This window comes from Chlorocebus sabaeus, chromosome 9 (genome assembly GCF_047675955.1).
Source record: "Chlorocebus sabaeus isolate Y175 chromosome 9, mChlSab1.0.hap1, whole genome shotgun sequence".
Classification (NCBI taxonomy): Eukaryota; Metazoa; Chordata; class Mammalia; order Primates; family Cercopithecidae; genus Chlorocebus; species Chlorocebus sabaeus.
In genome coordinates, this window is record NC_132912.1 from 21,535,604 (window position 1) to 21,550,187 (window position 14,584).

The 14,584-nt window shown below is 44.3% G+C and overlaps 1 protein-coding gene across 4 annotated transcripts; it reads right to left on the reverse strand.

Moving 5' to 3' along the window:
• Nucleotides 1–3,036: 3,036 nt before the first annotated feature.
• SKIDA1 (SKI/DACH domain containing 1) lies at nt 3,037–14,223 on the reverse strand. 4 transcript variants are annotated; one of them, XM_037983394.2, is made up of 5 exons: nt 14,098–14,223; nt 11,825–12,013; nt 9,525–9,615; nt 6,969–7,798; nt 3,037–6,053 (listed from the first exon to the last, which is right to left on the reverse strand). In XM_037983394.2, the coding sequence occupies exon 5, from the start codon at nt 5,938–5,940 to the stop codon at nt 3,211–3,213; it is 2,730 nt and encodes a 909-aa protein (XP_037839322.1). In that variant the 5' UTR covers nt 5,941–6,053; nt 6,969–7,798; nt 9,525–9,615; nt 11,825–12,013; nt 14,098–14,223; the 3' UTR covers nt 3,037–3,210. The 4 variants fall into 4 exon arrangements, with proteins under 4 accessions (XP_037839322.1, XP_037839321.1, XP_072874871.1 ...); XM_037983393.2 differs by having other exon boundaries at nt 13,708–14,223; XM_073018770.1 differs by having other exon boundaries at nt 12,282–14,223.
• Between the last annotated feature and the right edge of the window lie 361 nt (nt 14,224–14,584).

Genomic DNA, 14,584 nt, shown 5'->3' on the forward strand with positions numbered 1-14,584 from the left:
TGGGACATTTATAGCAGCTTAGAAAAGTCTAGATATTGTCATTAATCATAAAACAACCAAAATAATATAAACAGTACTGAGAATAATTCCCACATCAGAATGGGGAAACAACTAAGGGGCTAGCAGGAATTGAAAGAATACCTTGTATTTGCAAGCTACTGCATACTATTTGGTACTCTTTCCTTACGGAAGCACTAACTCAGGTTTTGCTGTGGTTGGCTGGCTTATAGTAGTACTGTGGGGTGAAATTTGTGTTGACTATTTAATTTCTTTCCTTTTGATGGTATCACCCCGGAAAGCCTCGGCCTCCATGCTGTTCATTCTCCAGCTCCTATAAACTGAAACTATTGATTCTATGAGGGTTACAGACTAAGTGTCAAAGCTGCAGGCCAATATTTTATGTCAGAAATTCCATAGGGTATATTTGTTTTAAATTGTGCTTATTCCATCTTACAGTCCTTCCACACCCAAGATCTGTAGACTTCAAATATATTCTCGCTTTATAATTTAGGAACAATGAGTCCTTAGCCAACTAGAGAAGTACTAGTGTACATGTAGTAGTCACCGTACTTTGAACTTTCTTAACTTAGAAGTAATTAAAGAGTAGAAATTACACACTTCCAATGTGTGTGTCACACTTTTTACCAGATTGATTTTTCAGGACAACTTACTGCACCTAAATTCTGTATTGCCTTCCAAAGAGAAAAGAACTCAGACTATAAAGCCAATTGTTTAGCTTTCTGGGGCTTTAACTATAACATGGACTGGTCTTTGGAATTATATACAAACAAGAATTCAAGGATACCATCCCCAAATTTTTACTTTGACCATATCTACCATTCCAATAAAAAATAATCCAGTGAATCTACACCTGGCATGGCAACATTCAAGAAGGAAAGAAAGGAAGGCAGTTGAAAGCATCTGTTTACTCCATCCAAATATATTTGGATGCAGGTATTCTCAGCCTCAGTCCTTTACAATAAGAGGAAAACCACACAGCATATTCAGCAATTAGGGGCTGAGACCATCCAGATCTATCTGAAACATTTATAGACAAAAGGAAAATTTCAAAGGGAATAGGAACTAAAAGGTTAAGGAAAAACAAAAACAATAGACTGAATTTCCATGAGAAATAGTGACTTAAATTCACACAGTAAACATTTCATTGGTGTTTTGTTTTGTTTTGTGATTTATGATCTATAGATGCAACTTCTTAGATTCAAGATAGCAAGGATCTGAGATACATAAGTTGTCAGACTAAAGGAGGTGGGCCAGAAATTATTAGATTCAACTTTCATTAAAACAATCACTGATCTCTGCTTCACTTTCTTAAGCCTGAAACTTTTCCTACTTGATTTGTAACAAGTTTGTAAAGGTTTGTTGTTACTTAGAAAGAAATCCACCAGTGTTTTGCACAGAACCTGACTGGCCTCGGTCACATAATATTACAACAAAACACTACACCCAATAAATGCATTTCTTTCAGGTAAAAACATTACAAGTGAAAATGTCAACAAAACCATTCAATCCTGTTAACTGTTCTTCAATCTGGAATAAGTAGAAATGTATGGAACCAGGAATTTTAAACAGTGTTTTTAATTGAAAATAAAGCTAAAGCATGCTTTTCAACAGTGCAAATTTCCATAATTTTGATTTACTGCTTCCATCATCACAACACAGTACACCAGCATGGCCCTTATCCAGGGCTAGACCCTAGCATTTGCATGTTGAACTACTTTGATTTTAAGTGCAAATATAGATAGTCACCTCTGATTGTCACTTGCAGTAGAAACTCTCCTGCTCTATACACAGGATGGTCTGAAAACAGAAGTTCTAGAGAGATGCAGAAAAAATATAAGGTAATAAAATCCAAGTGCCTGAGTTCTGGTACCAAAAAGCCCTGAAAAAACTGTTATTTTTCATTTGGGGTATTGCAACTCTGACCTCTCATTTTCTTTTTCTTGGTTGTATTTACTGATTTGTCACTATCAAGAGTTCAACCATAAAATATTCTGCTATTAAGAGAAATATTTCAGCCCCGGCATGGTGGATCACACCTGTAATCCCAGCACTTTGGGAGGCCGAGGCAGGCGGATCACCTGAGGTCAAGAGTTCGGGACCAGCCTGGTCAACATGGTGAAACCCTGCCTCTACTAAAAATACAAAAATTAGCCGGACATGGTGGCGCGCACCTGTAATCCCAGCTACTCAGGAGGCTGAGGCAGGAGAATCATTTGAACCTGGGAGGTGGAGGTTGCAATGAGCTGAGATTGTGCCACTACACTCCTGCCTGGGCGACATAGCAAGACTCTCTCCTAAAAAAAAACAAACCAAAAAAACCATATATATATATTTCAATTGTTTTGGGAGTTTGAAGAGTCATGTTCAGACCACAAGATAAGTAGGACTATAGTAAGAGTCACCTTATTTAAAACCTTTGGGTGAGAACACAAAACGGACTTTTCCAATTGCAAGGAGTGGCTTTAAAAGTAAAATCACACCCTTTACAAAAAAAATACAATTCCATATTTATTTTACTCAGTATGTATGAGGCAGCTTTTACTAGCATTTAATCAGGACTCACACCCCAATCTTTCCACTAAAAAAAAAAGTTAAGTGCAACTACTCTTGAAGAGAGAATGAGGGGAGTCAAAAGAAAAAGATACCCCACAAACAAGAGCTCCAGAAAATAACATTTTGGGCTCACAGAAACTTCTTGCTACCTCACCTCACCTCACTGTGTAACCATGTAACCTAACAAACTTTCACTGAATTAACAGTTACACTTTCAGCTCTGAAATCTAGTGCATAAACTTAATGGCTCATTGTAATATTTATTATTCAACCTTTTGACATTTATTTGTAGCAGTTGAATTGAGGTACCGGGTGCATTATTAGCATTGAAACAGTAAAGTGTTCCAGCTCTACGGTAATAACTGAGTTTTACTTGAGTCTTTAGCCTGAAGTAGTCTGTGGAATGTAAACCAACCCTTCTCCCACCCCACCCCCACCCTACTCCAGAAAAAAAAAAAAAAAAAAAAAAAAAAAACCCACAACGGAAAAAAAGTAATCCGATTTCTGTCTTCAAAATGCGATAAACCAGGACTCCAAAGGGGGTGTAACACATTAACGGACTTGTACAAACCATCCTGTGCAGTTTACAACAAAAGGAAGGTAATATGCTTCAAGAAAATATCTTCCAAAACATTTTTATGAATTAAATTTCCTGAATTTGTGACTAGGTGGAAGAGGTATTGCAGAACCGCCCAGCTGCCATTTCCATATAGGATGGGCCTTGTGAGGAGTTTGAGAATCCTTAGTGGTGTTTAAGGAATACGCCGGCCACAAGTCCCCATCTCTCCCAATAATGAGTGATGGTGGACAAGGAAAATTTGCCATGAAATTAAATGGCCTTTTCACTGCTGATGCTACATTGCTGGCTACCTTTTTGCGTCTGTTTATAACTGTAAAATCATCCAGTGTTCCTTCATGTGTCTCAGTTTTACCTGTAGGACGAGGGCTTCTAGCTGATTTCAAATTTGGTTTGACTGGAGGTGTCTGAAGGACAGGTCGCTTTCCCAGTACTAGTGTCCGGTAATTTTTTCTTACCCTGGCACCAAATTTATATTCCCCATCCTCAGGTTTTGGAGAACCTAAAGTGCATGAAAGGCCCTGACTTTGAGCCAGTGGATTTAAGGAAGGAGTGTCTTTTTCAGGGCATGCAAAACCTTCCTTGGCTGTGGTTAACAAGGCGTCCTCCTCTTTACTCTCAGTCACACTGTAAAACTCACCCTTTGTATCATTGCACTCGCACTTTAGCTTATTTGTAAAAAGGTGAGGTTCATATTCTTCATTAGCACTACTGTCTTCTACTTTGATTTTAATATTGTGCAGAAATGGCAATGTCTTGTCACCTGTGTCAGTGCAGGGATTCTCGGCTTTAGTTGCTGCTGCTCCTGCAGCGTTCACTTCAGGATCAGTCTGCGAAGAGGGCAAATCCGTAGCAAATTCAGGACAATGAAGGATTTTGGAATCTTTTTCTGAATTTGCTTCTGCTTCTGAAGAATCATTATTTAAGAACCTAGCAGCTATTGTGTTGTTATCTGCACAGTGTGTAGTAGGAGTTGCTTGTAGGCATTTCCTAGCCTCCCGGAGTATTCTTTGTTGTGGAAATGCATTGTTTGTCTTTGGGCTAGGTGAAGAGGCCCCCTCTGCCAGGCAGTTAATTGTCAGGTCAGTTCTCTTTACAGTATTAGAAATTTCAGAGTGTGGGAATGTAATCTCAGATACCCTATCGTTCCTTATCTCTGCGAAACAACTCCCCAGGCTGGCCGGGCAGTACACCGGAGACGCTTTGGGGGCCCAGCTCTGCAGATTCCACTCCTCCGGCGACTCCGCTTTGACACTACTCTTGAGGTCGGGAAGTCTGCCGGCATCCTCGAAAGCAGCGGGTTTGGTTGCAGCGGCGGCGGAGGCCAGATGGTACAAGAAGTTGGCCTGCGCCTGCACGCTGGGAGGCTTGCAGAAGCTTGTACGCCTGAATCGGATGCTCTGCACTGACACTTGGCTGGAGCCGGAGCTGGAGTCCGACTCGGTGGACGAGTCCTCCTCCTCCGAGCTGACTTCACTGGAATCCGAGGCCCCGCTGCCCCCCTCCTCCTCCTCCTCCTCTTCCTCCTCCTCCTCCTCTCCCTCCTCCTCCTCTTCCTCCGAGGACACAGAGTTGCTGGAACTGGACAAACTGGAGCCAAAATCCGAGTCGTTGGCCGCGTGGTCCGAGTAGGAGCTGGACTCGGAGTCGCTGCTGCAACTCTCGGGAAAGCTGCCCAGATGGGGCTGCGGCCGGTGGTGGTGAGGGGGGTGGTGACTCTGCTGCGGCGGCTGGGCCCGGTGGTGGTGGTGGTGGTGGTGATGGTGGTGGTGGTGGTGGTGGTGCGGAGGCGGGCAGAAACCGTTGACCAGATGAAACCTCTCCAGGCAAGTGGCCCCGGCGGCAGCCGCAGCCGCCGCCGCCGCCGCCGCCGCCGCCGCCGCGGCCGCCTTGGCTTTGTAGGACCTGGGCAGCAGCAGCAGGCGCCGCGCGCCGGCGTGGGGCGCGAGCAAGCAGTCCTTGGTGCCGCCGCGCTTGCGTTTGCAGCGGTAGCTCAGGCTTCCCGGGCCTCTGGCGCCCGCCGCTGCCTTGGGCTGGGGCCCGGCCGCGGATGCCTGGTAATAGGCGGCAGCGGCGGCGGCGGCGGCGGCGGCGGCGGCGGCGGCGGCGGCGGCGGCGGCCGGGTGCTTGCTGCACAGCAGGCTCCGAAAATAAGCCGGGTCCGAGGGGAAGGCGACGTAGTTTCCCTGGAGCGGGGCAGTTTCATAGTTTAGAGGGGGTTTGCAGGGCGAACGCACGATCTCCGGGTAGTGCGAGCCGGGGTATTTGCTAAAAATCTGAGGTAGATGGGCGGCGGGGCGCGCGGCGGCGGCGCCCGGGCGCGGGGACTGCGCGCTGATTGGCAGGGGCCGCGCGGCTCCGCTCAGGCCCCGCCAAAGTTGGTGCTTGTCCTTCCAAAATCCCGGGCGGGGGCTGGCGGCGGCGGCGCGCTCTGGCGGCGGCGCCTTTGTGGCCAGGGCCCGGCCGACCCGCCTGCGCTTGGTCTTGAGGACCCGCTCGGTTTTGCAGGAGGTGTAGAGCGCTTCCACGTCTTCTCGGGAGATGAGTGTGCATTTGGCTGCGTGGAAGGCGATGCTGTTGATTGCCTTGAGTTTCCGCAACTCCTCCAGATCGCAGTGGTGCTTCTTCACTTTCAGATGATCCATGCGCTTGTGCACGGTCGTCCTCGGGATGTTTTTCAGCAGATCTGTGAAGACTTGGGAGAGGGCAAACATTTGCTTCCCTTTAATGATGAGGTAGCCGAGCCTCACGCCATCCACCTCTTCAAAACCTGACTTCAGGTCTCCCATCTCGGGCACTAAATGATCCCCACCATTTGCAGTAAATATATACGTGACGCATACATACACATGTATGTATGTTAATCCTCCGCCAGATGCTGCGTGTGTCTCAAGGCATCCTGCTAATAAAATAACAAAGACTGTTATTCCCGGCGAAGGAAGTGCCAAACTCTAGGCGAAATTATTGGGGGGGGGGGGGAACCCCATGAAATTACACTGACTTGATTCTTGCTTTTTTGTTGTTGTTGTTTTCGTTTTTTTAAAAAAGAGGGAAAAAACCATCCGGTTTCTGATCTGCCAGTGTGTTGGTCTGAGTCCCCGATGCAGATCAGTACCTGGGCCCCTCTATTCCTTCCTTCTCCATTGGAGCACTATGATAATGGAATGTGAAGGGAGAAAGAGAAAAGAAATGCAGCTGCTATTCCCGCCGCTGCTTTAGCTACAAATAAAATGACAGAGTGAAGTGAGCTCGTCCGGAGACACCTTCATCAATTAATTCCCCTAAAGCCAGCGCTGATTGGACACTCCTGACAGGTGATGCAATAAAAATTGATATTCCACCCCTTCCCCCCAAAATCTCCCACTAATTAGCATACCCTTATACTGCCACCTCCCCTCCCAAAGTAAATAATACAGTCGGTATATAAATCTTTCCATTAAACTATCGGAGCTCAGAAACAGCCTGACTCACAGACTTCATCAGAAGCAGTGTGTGTACGGTTAAGGATGGAAAAAAAAACCAAAAAAAAAAAAAAAAAAAAAAACCCGCACCGTATATTCGCCTTTAAAGAAATACTGCCTATTTTTTCCTTTATTTGCATTTTACCGATACAGCTATTATCATTTCAAAGAAAAGCATTTAAAAAACATTATCAAGCCGAAAGAGATATACCCCACCCCCTTTTCCTTTTGGAAAATGGAGCTTAAGCGAAAATGTGCAGAATAGCCTGGTATTTCCCTTACAGGAGTGGGGAAGAAGACCGACTAGGAGCTCCAAAGTTAAACCCGCCCCGTGAACCACCCCAGTGCGGACTTACGTTTGGAATTTCTCTCGATTTTCCTTTTTTTTTTTCCCCCCCCTGAAATGCCTTTTTACAACCAGAAACAAAGTTATTTGACCAGGGAAGCAGTTCAAGGCTCCAGCTCTGAAACACTGTAACAATTCAACTAGATTTCGGTTCTCTGCTGGGGGGTGGGGTGGGGAGGAGGTAGTTTCACGTCAGACCCATAACAAAGCATAGATAAGCCAGAAATGTGTACACTTTTCCACAATTAACCGTACTGGATTGGTGGCGGGATCGTCCAAGAGTCCCCAGCAAAGCCTTTGCCAGGGTCCTGTTCACCACAGGTCAGAATTCCAGGGAGCAGATTGCTTCCTTCTGCAGCAAAGAAAAGAAAATGTCAAACGCCCAAGGTGCTTCCAGAGGTTTTACGTAATAACAATGAAAAGAAAGTGCTGATGTACGATGCAGACTGTTTCAGTGGTTTGTGATGCTTTGGGTTGGTAGTTTAGGTGAATCTTCCACAACTCCCAGTTTTTCCATCAAAGTCAAGCATCTGCTTTAACAAATCACTTTGGATGAAAATCAATGTGGTTTAACCTCTTCTTAGTCAAATTAAGGCATATTTTGGTGTCATTTTCAAGGATATCCAAAATATTGCCAAATGAGAGCAAGGGTCCTCCCAGTCGCATTACCACGATCCCAAGGCGGCTCGTTGGCTGCTTTGCAAAATTCGGCAAAATCTTCTTAACTGTTCGGTCTTTGCAACTACAACATAAATGCAACCCAGGCATTTATGTGTTTCCTTGTTCCTCCAAAAATAGACACATCCGCGTGATTAAAAGAATAAACGGATATTTCTGAGCCTGCAAGAAAAAAAATTATACAATAATTTCTTTCTTCACATTCAAAAGTTCCAGCTTCCTCTGCTCTGGTCTGGCTGGCACGAGCAGGTATGGCCCAAAAAAGAAAACAGAAAGATAAAAACAGAGGAATCAGACATACAAAAAGGTAGTTTGCTTGACAAGATGAAATCTCGGCCATAATTCCCCACCCCCACTCTCATCTCCTTTGTAATTTCCCAGGAATTTTGAAGAGAATTGGGAATTTCAAGAAGTGCATCCGGAAATTAAGGAAGTCTATTTAAGACAGTCTGTAACTCAGGAGGTTGGGATTTGAAAAGTCAGCCCCTGAACTACTGTTGCACTCAGCACAGATGTAATCGCCGCTCTTCAACTTAATCAATGTGTGTACAAACCGCGATGTCTAGTTCTTGCCTTTGAAATCTAAGGCTAGCATTTCCATCCAAGAAATCAGAGCTACAGCAAATTACATTTTTGTCCCTTGAATGAAAGAAGGATCATTGAATGGATCTCGTGATATTTCAGGCTTTAAACGTAACCGAGAGGCAGCAATGAACAATGCCTCGTCACAGCTAATACCATCCACCGAGTTGGCTTTCTTTTGCATCTGGATCTATTACACCGCGTTTTTCTCTTTCACTTTCACAAGAGGCAAAATGCACAAGGTTTAAGCAGAAAGCGAAGTTTTCAGGAAAAGCAGATGCTCGTGTTTGTTTCTAAAAGTAGAATGACCAGAGTCTTTCTATTGCCAGCAACAATAATGTCGTTTTAAAATTCCTTCTGATGCACTTATATAGTACTGCCAGCCCTCTCCCTCCCACCCCCACCCCCGCCCATTCCCCTCCCCCAGCTTTAAGATTTAGACCAAAGAGTCAGCCAAGAAATAGTAAACTCAGAAAAAGCCTTTGAGAAGACAGTACAAAAGGTTGGCTAGAGCATCTTTTTTTTTTTTTTTTTCCAGGTAGTTTTAGTTGTTCTCCATTCCTGTTTAGAATTTCTCTCTCTCTCTCTTTCCCCTCCCCCAGTCCTCCTACACATAGCAACATGATTTAGTAGCCATTTCAAAACTACCTTCTTTTCCTTTCTCTTCCTCTCTTTCCACCTTTAAAATTATTGGCAATATAGGTAGTTTTGAAAACTAGCAGCTTATTAAGTTTTTTTTTGTTTGTTTTTTTTGTTTAACTAAGGGCAAATCTGTTGGGTGAAATAGAGAAAAATAAAGGCTAGGGGATTTGACTTTGTGCAAGTATCTATATGTACACTCAGATACCTTTACACTTACACATTTTTAATACTACTATTACACATCTTTCTTCTTAATACATTCTTTTGTTCCTTTAACTTCCCCATCCTTGTGTGTATGTGTGTGTTAGGCTCCAGCACTCTTGCTCGAGTGAGTGCATACGCACACGCACACATACACACACAAACACAGAATGTGACAGACAGCTTTCTTGTGGCCATCAGCACACGTTGCATATCCGGGGTCTTCTCCAGGCACATTGGGGGTCGATCCCGATAAAAAGATCTAGCAGAGGCCCCTGAGTGCTCACACATGAAAGGCAGGGGACTTTAAGATGGATTTGCATGCACACCGGGGATTTCGATCAATAGCTACCAACATTTATGGCTTAGATTATTAATGCGAAAGCTGGCCAAAAGAATGGGGATGAAAAATTAAAGGTGTCTGTTATCAATTATGCTTAAAGTTATGCAATAATTTACTTACTTTGCCTGATGTGCAGATCCAGAGTATAAAGTACTATTCTTCAAAAGCCAGGGGGTTTCTTTGATAAATTTGTTGACCATGTCAGCTGCCTCTACAATCAAAGATGAACCCAATTCAGATAACGGACTGTATTCAAATTCTTTTTAAGAAAAGATGTATCAACTTCTATGTTTTTCAAATGCATGTACATATGTGGATAGATATGTCCAAATTAACATTTATATCTATATCCTTCTCTGTGGGTCCAGGGAATTACTGTGAATTTAGGCACATGTATAATATGCATTGAGTTTAATTAAATGTGATTATTTACTCAGTGAGGAATGCCTAATCTACACACTATTGTAAAAAGTGCTTTAGCTTTGAAAACAAAGCTGCTTGCAAAAGGAAAATCCTCTTTAGCAAATACAGATTGAAATATATTCCTAATGTTCACTTACTTCTGCATTTATTGTAAAAAATCAGCACTTTCAGTTTTTAAAGTGAAGGGCCATGAAAATATGAACATATTTGTCTTTACTTATCCCATATGAATGTGCTAGATTTACCTTCAGATGCTCTATTTTGATTTATTTTCACTGTATTTTATGTTTAAATACCATTGCAATTCAGTCTGACCTCTTTCCTCTGGAGCGAAGTAATGCACACGGCATTTACAGTCTTTTAAATGGTTAGCTGGAAAATGCAATAGCAATTTGCAGGAGTAGTTTACTAATGGGGAAAGTTCTTTTGAAAACCTGAAGGAAAACCTAAGAGTACTTTTGCATTTCTACACTACAACTGTCATATAATTAAAGTATTGAAGAGCATTAAAATAATCCTTTTCCTTCCAAGCTTTCACCCATACATACATAATTTAAATGAGGATCACCGCTCCCCCCCCCACTCCCCCCCCCCCCCCCCCCCGCAACTCTTCACCATATACATTTGTTTTAGTGATTGCTGGGCACATTTTGTTCAAAGTGAATTCAGACAGAAAAGAGTAAGGAACATCACAAAGGCCTCAACAATGTAAGTATGCTGGTTAAAAGAATAAAAGAAGCCCCATGTGCTGTTAACTAAAAGTAACTATAATATTCACAAGATAAAAGTTTAAAATAATCATAAAGTCTCATACGGCTCAATTAGTTGAGGATATAAGACAATAAAATCTTAACAATTCTTTAGCTAAGTTTGTCTAATATCACATCTTCTCTGCTTTTTGGGACGGGAAAATGGGAATGGAGGAGTAGAAAATGGCTAAATTGAGAAACAAATGATAACTTAGTATATTTCCCTTAATTTTTTTTCTTTCTGGTTCATTTAAACAAATCAGGGTAAGTTTCCAAAAGGGCCCATCCCTCTGTTCTTAGGCATTTAAAAACGCTGTCTTTAACAGAAGTTTGGGACACAGGGTATATGCCATGTTGTCTACTGACCCATAATCAAAATGCAGTGACCTTCTACCCTTTTTTTGCCCCCTGACCCATCTTGAATTCAATGCAGCCTTTATAAATTTGCAAATCCTTGGAGGTAAAGGGGTTTTTGTGAGGCTTTGTTCTGAAAAAGCCCTAAGAGTGTGCTCTCTAAATTAGACAAAGGTAAAGCAACAAATCCTAGTGGATGAGACTTTACACAGGTGAGCAATAGGCACCTCCAGATAACATATATTGCAAGCTAAAAACCAGTTATATACATAGGAGACAAGGAGGTTATGGATTGCATCAAATTAGAGAGAGGTACAAATCACTTTCATGATGTAAGAAACAGGCTACAATCTTCCTGCTCTTCTCATCTCAAGGGCTGTGGGGGACCCTAGTGACCAAGGAAGGAATGGGGAGGGTGGGGGGAAGGGGACAGGGAGGAAAAGAAAGAAAGGAGTGAGACTTGATCTGAATCTGCAAGCACATTCCCTTATCTTTCCTGCTATCAGCCAGTTTAAAGGACACCATAATTATGATGGTGATAAAACAATGCCTGCTTATGTGTGCTGAATAAATAAAGAATGTTTACAGCTCAAGAATCTTTTAATTCCAATTAAATGCTATCAAAGAAAAGCCACTTTTCCTACTGCAACCGCCTTTCCCCCCAATTATCTTGTTTTGTTGCAATATTTTCCTATGAGACACAAGGGCCTTTCACAATTGATCCTGAATGCAAAAGAAAAAAAATCAGAGAAAGTAGAGTTTGACCTTCAGATATTAAATAATACACAAATACCCAGAACCACAATTTGTTAGGGTTGCCCAAGTTTTTGTTTATTTTACACAAGGGCCAAACATGTAGAGACTGAAGTGGTGACACCAAGCATTGAGGCCTACCTATGGGCTGCTCAGCCATACTGAAATCCTGAGCCACCACGAGGGGAGAGAGGAGAGACAAGACATGAGGAGCCTGATGGTCTCTGGAAAGGGAATCCTCTTCTGGTTCTGTTCCCCTGGCTTCAGCCCAAATCCTTCTAGGAGCACTGGAGCCAATCACTGTCCTTCACTGCTGCAGCTACTGGGAACCTACAAAAAAGCGGGAGATTAAAAAAAATAAAATAAAATAAAAATAAACAAAAAAATCACAACTTCGAATTTATGGATATACAAGTATCATTTCATATTCATGACATCAGCAAATCACATCATAATCAGATTTGAGCAAGGTTTGGGCACTAAGGCCCAAAAGGCTGGACACTCAACACTGACAGTATCACATATTAACCAGAAAATTCGCTTTTTTATTATGGAATCATAGGGTGAAAATTAAGTCTTTTAACTTTGAAAAGCTTACTTTTCACTTCTGAGGCCAATTTTTACACTAATAAATTTCAAGTAAACGTCTCCTTGAAAGTTGTTCCACAACATTTTAATTCAAACTTCTACTTCCTTTCTCAGTTGGGGTAGTGTTTTGCTTGTTTAAAAAAAAACACATGGCACAACAAACGTTAGGGAAAACGCACTCATTCCGTTAAATGCCGATACAAACCTGCCTTTTACTCCATCTGTCTAAGTAGCGCATTGCTAAGTATAAAGTTAAAAAAATACTTTTCTCAAAGACATATCTATTATTTACTGGCAAATACTGTTTGGTAATGTGGTGCAAAAATACAACGGTAAAAAATCTCGGGATATTTGTAAGTTTTCTGGAGAGTTGCAGGCCCCTTTCCTTTTGAAAGTTTAGAGCTCCAATATCCTCAATTCTACTGGCAGAATTAGGATGGACTTAGAGGGTCCTAAACGTGACCGATTCACTAAGGCGGGGGTGGGGGTGGGGGGGGCTACAGCTTGCAGCAACGTGCTCGGCAACTTAATCCTACGCTAAAAGAGGGCAGAGAGCGAAAAAGAATGGAATACAAACTCTCCCGACATCCATAGTTACTTTCAAGGTGGATTGTGTATTTTAAGGCTGATGGGAACGTCTGGTTTTTGGAGCAAAAAGAAGAGAAGGTAAGTGTTTGTCCTTGTATCCACCAGTTCGTAGAGAAACAATGAAAGAACAAAGGGAACCACTTCCCCATCTGAACATTTTCTGTATCTCCCTCTGTTTCAAGCCAAAAAGCTTGGGAAGGGATGCGCTTTACTCTACCTTAAGTAGTGGTTGCTGGCTTGTTGAACTAAGAATGAGAAAAAAGTTGAGAGGCAGATATAGACTAAATAACAATAAAAAAGGCTTGCTGTGGCGGATCTCCACCGCGCCAGTCTCAGCAACTTGCAGCAGAAGTTGCTCAATGCACGGAGGCAAAGCCCAAGGAATACCCTTTGCACACCAGATTTCGAACTCAGTCATTTAAATAGTCTTTCTTGCTGTTTGAAGGGGTTTCTGCGCACAAAATGTGTAGGTAGTGGCTATGGGAGAGATGTACTATCTAGGTCGAAAAATGAGCTTATGGCTATCTGGAAAAGAATTTTTAAAAAGGAAAGGGGATTCAAGTATCACGTTACTGTTTGCTAATAGAAGACATGGCAGCTCTGGCTGGGAAAGGAGACGGATTCGTACTGAAATGCATTTGCTTTGGGGTACGCTGGTTATCCGCGTTCTGGCTTTGTGGGTCTGCGTGGCTGAATAAGTGACCGAGTGCCTTCGGCATTATATAAATGGATCGATGTGTGGGAGAGTCCCCAAAGCCGTCGAGCACGTGAAACGCGATTTTTTACTGCCCTCCAAGCGGCGACCAAGCCCCGCTCCACCCCAGCCCACCTCAAAATCCGTATATTACCTGCCCTGTTACAGTGACACATGTTTATGTTTATAGCCCTGGTTTGTAGTAGTGTCAAGAGCCGCAGCAAGAGGAGGGGGAGGAGAGAGGAGAGGGAGGAGTAAATTCAACCACCCCCACTTGTTGTTAAAGCAAATTTACTGCGTTATTGCAAGCTCGGGACGGGGGGCTGGGATGAGAGTTGAGAGGAAGGGTTGAGTTGGGAAGTGTGTTGGCGGTGGAAGAGGGGGTGGGGTTAGGAGATCCGCAATGGAGCTCCTCTCCCCAGCAGCCCAGGAAAAGCAGCTCGGTCAATAGGGGAGCATGCTGGCGCGGTTGAAAACAAAAAGGTTCCTCCTGCTCGCTGCGTTCACGTGGGGGGCTCTACTCGCGGGGCTCCAGGGCCCTGACCTCTGACCCCGGCTCCTCTCCGCGCTCTCCCGGTGCCGCGCGGCCACTTTTTACCCAGGATCCCTCGCGCGGGCCGCGCTCGTGCCGAGCTGGAGTCCTTCCTAATCCTCCATTCCCGGCTCTCCGTCCCCGCCCCCGCCCCCGCCGCCAGCCCCGGGGGAGGATTCTCCGGCGGGGAACCCCCGCCCCACCCCCACCCCGACTGCCCCGGCGGAGTCGGCTGCAGCGAGTCCGCGTGGGGCGGGGAGGGCTGGGCCTCCCCTGCCGCGCCGGGCCTGCGAGGGAGGGGAGGGACGGGGAGCCGAGGGGAGGGGGCGCCGGCCTCCCGGCTCAGCTGCCCCACTGAGGCCTGGACCTGTTGACTGCGATTGCCCCGCCTCATCCCGCGCCCTCTCTCTGCCCGCCGCGGCCCCATCCCTTCCGCGGCGTCGCGGGGAGGAAATGGGAATGGCTGCCCTCCTCTCCGCCTCCCTCCAACTTTCCTTTT

Coding starts and splice junctions, on each gene's coding strand:
- SKIDA1 (XM_037983394.2), bottom strand. CDS start 5,940: ATGGGAGACCTGAAGTCAGGTTTTGAAGAGGTGGATGGCGTGAGGCTC.